The sequence below is a fragment of the Morone saxatilis genome, unplaced genomic scaffold, assembly GCF_004916995.1.
Source record: "Morone saxatilis isolate NCDOM2014 unplaced genomic scaffold, NCSU_SB_2.0 Contig7, whole genome shotgun sequence".
Lineage (NCBI taxonomy): Eukaryota > Metazoa > Chordata > Actinopteri > Moronidae > Morone > Morone saxatilis.
The window spans coordinates 4,157,870-4,160,934 of NW_023340246.1; the positions used below are offsets into that span (position 1 = coordinate 4,157,870).

A 3,065-nucleotide genomic window follows, 5' to 3' on the forward strand; every position below is an offset into this window, starting at 1 on the left:
ACCACCCGGGGCTTTTTGCAGAGCTGCTCACGTCACTTCAGTCCAATTGTACTTAAATGCATGAAGCTGGAACCTGACAGGGCCATTGGGTGTGTATCGCACTGTGGAATGGGAAAAGAAGCCTAAATGACACCCGCCCTGAAAACCACCATCCTAATGTACCATTTAAGAGCAGAGGGATGAAATGAACTGTGCATGTCAGCTGTGGTCATTATTATACAGATGTTTCTGCTCGGGCGATGTTCGTTTGTTTTGCCATCAGGGTATTTTCCTCCACTAGCAGGTCAAGGCCATTCTTTTGCATCTTAATAGTGTTTACGTGTTTACTAGTGTTTGATTACGAGATGTAATAATGTACGCACAGGAGTGTGTGGGCGACTGCAGAGAGCGTGAGTGTGAATGTGCACGTGCATGTGTGTGTGCTTGTGCGTTTTCCTGTCAATTAAACACAAAAAATGGAATTTGTGAATACAGTGTACATTTCAGACCACATTTCTAACATTATACCATTGTTCTTGAGTCTTCATACAAAATGTGTATAGAGAAAACTACAATAAAATAGTTTGCTATTTCTTTTGTGGACTGTCATGCAGAAGAAGAAAGAAAAAAGGACAACAAACGTTTCAAATTCTCAGTGCTTTTTAATTTGTGTTTGACAATATATTTCCTCTTTTTTATTGCTATCACAAACTCATTCCCCTAACGCTAGTACCAACACCACGACTCCATAGCTTCACGGATAAAACCATTAACACTGGTCGTATGCCAACACGCGGGCAGGAAGGAAACAGGAACTTGGTTGAGTCAAACCAAATGTAGCTTATTCTTGTGAGTTTATATTCCAACAAAGTGCCAAAAAACATGAAAATTCCCCCCAAAAAACAATCTGCCCAATACACGGGCTGAACGAGACGATTAAAAAAAAAAGGTATAAAATACTCGTACGTAACTCAAAGCACACTATCTCATGTACATCATAACCACTGTGTAACCACTGGAAGAGAGGGTTGGAATAAGGAAAACAGCCAAGTAGCAGTCTAATAGAGTGGAGCTACAGGGGCAATAATATGACCTTTGGATAAAGTAGGAGAGTATTGTAGGCTTAGCACATCACATGGTCAAATTCAATCAACAGGTAGCACCATCGCAGACTTCAGTTTTCAGGATCAAGTTACAAAGATACAGAAAACTCCATTTGCATTTCTTTAGGGAAAGAAAAAAAACAAGTTGAAAGTTAAAAAAAAACACATGAAGTAAGAGAACGGCTGTTTTTCTTGATGGCTCTCGGGCCCTAATTTATATCCTCTTTTTGATATAAGTCTCTTTTATCAGTCATTCATCCATCCACCTCTCACGCTCTCTCTCTCCATCCTGCAGCTGTTTTTAGTCAGGGAAGCGCTGGCAGGCCTTTTTCCAGCGGCAGGCGGTGCACCACTGATCCTTGCGCTCCACTCCGTACACCTTGCGGCACTTTTTGGCCTCCCCGCGACCCTTCCTGCAGATGTAAAGACACAAATGGTGTGGATGAGAAGCGATGCGAGAGGGCCGGAGAAGGAAAGGGGTGCTGCCACACACGCTTGATGTGATCAGTCGCTATAAAAATGACACTGAGGCAAAATACACTGATAACAAACGAAGAGGTGATTCAATCAATTTTATCTTCCCTGGCCGAGCCGTGGAAATGTGATTTTACAGACAGCAGCAAAGTGGGCGATAAAATGACAACCTGGAGGTGAAAGATAGTGGACAAATGCTGGAAAAAAAAAATGTGCAGACCCACATCAATGGAGCTTTATTTGTAAAGCATTTTATGTTAAGATATATGGCACCTTCCTGATAGCAATCTGAATTGTCTTTATGCACAATCTACCAGCTAACTTCACAGCCCAGGAATAGGCCACTATTTTGATAATCAATATATTTTAAGACTAAATGACTCGAATAAAGTGTAGTATATTAGAGTATCTGTTGCATTTCTTTTTTTTTTTTAGGGTTAGTCAGACAAAACGATGTAAAAAGAATTTTGATCATCTTAAAATTAAGGGATTGTGATGGGCATGGCCACAATTTTCTGACATATTATAGACTAAACTATTGATTTGATTAATTGGAAAAAACAATTATACAGATGATACACAGACTTGAAATGAGCAACAAATAAACTGAAGTTACTCTTGTTTTCTGAAGGTACAGTTTGTTTTGTAATAGAGGCCAATTCTTTCAGTTTAGAAAGAAACTGCTAATTATCAAATGTTAACATGCACACTAAACTATGATTTGACATAAACATTGCCTGCTAAACATCAGCATGTTAGCATTTAGCACAAAGCGGAGCTGCTTGCAAGGCTGCAGACTCTGTGATGTTTAATTCTTAATAGCAGGTAAAAAATGTTGAGACTCAAACTGTGAACAGGAACCAAGCCAGGTAGGTCTCACCTGAAGGAGCAGTGAGTGCGGGAGGGCGACGCACTCATAGGCTGCAGCCTGTTCTGTTGGAGCCACTGTTCCCCGACACTGACGGACCGGCAGCGAGGTTTCACCATCTGAACAGACACACAACCACAGGTTAAGTACAACAGCAGTGTGGAATGGAGAGCTCGTCTTGGAAGAGACAGAAAAAGTGGTTGTTTACACAATCAGCTGTATCCATATAAATCAGGATTGTGTTCCATAGATCAGCCAGGTCATGTTTTACTGTCTTCTTTACAGGAAACACAAGGATCATATGCAGTGAAGGTCTTGTACCAAAGCTGATTGGGCCTTCGTAAAACTGTCTTTATAGATGACTTAAAGGACATGTGTAGGATTTAGTGGCATCTAGCAACATCAAGTTTCAACTAACTCGACACTGTTGGTGTTTGTATTTGACGACCTGGGAATGTGAACAGGCTGTGAAGCGTGTAGTGGAGACTACAGTGGTCGCAAAAAACGTGCCAGTGGTTTGTCCATTCTGGGCTACTGTAGAAAAATGGTGGACTCCATGGAAGGCGACGTGTGGCATCTGTAAATAAAAACAGCTCATTCAAAGGTAACAAAAACACAATACCTATATTCAGGTGATTATA

The 3,065-nt window shown here is 40.9% G+C and overlaps 1 protein-coding gene across 3 annotated transcripts in view; it reads right to left on the bottom strand.

The window, feature by feature from the left end:
- Positions 1-621: 621 nt before the first annotated feature.
- znf395b (zinc finger protein 395b) overlaps positions 622-3,065 on the bottom strand; it is a 14,169-nt gene continuing 11,725 nt past the window's right edge. For 2 of the 3 annotated variants that reach the window (XM_035678754.1, XM_035678755.1), the window contains exons 9-11: positions 2,873-3,001; positions 2,437-2,543; positions 622-1,495 (exon numbers count right to left, since the gene is read on the bottom strand). In XM_035678754.1, the coding sequence (XP_035534647.1) occupies positions 1,384-1,495; positions 2,437-2,543; positions 2,873-3,001 (348 nt within the window). In that variant the 3' untranslated portion in view covers positions 622-1,383. The remainder of the gene's footprint in view (positions 1,496-2,436; positions 2,544-2,872; positions 3,002-3,065) is intronic. The other variant, XM_035678756.1, reaches the window with a different exon arrangement.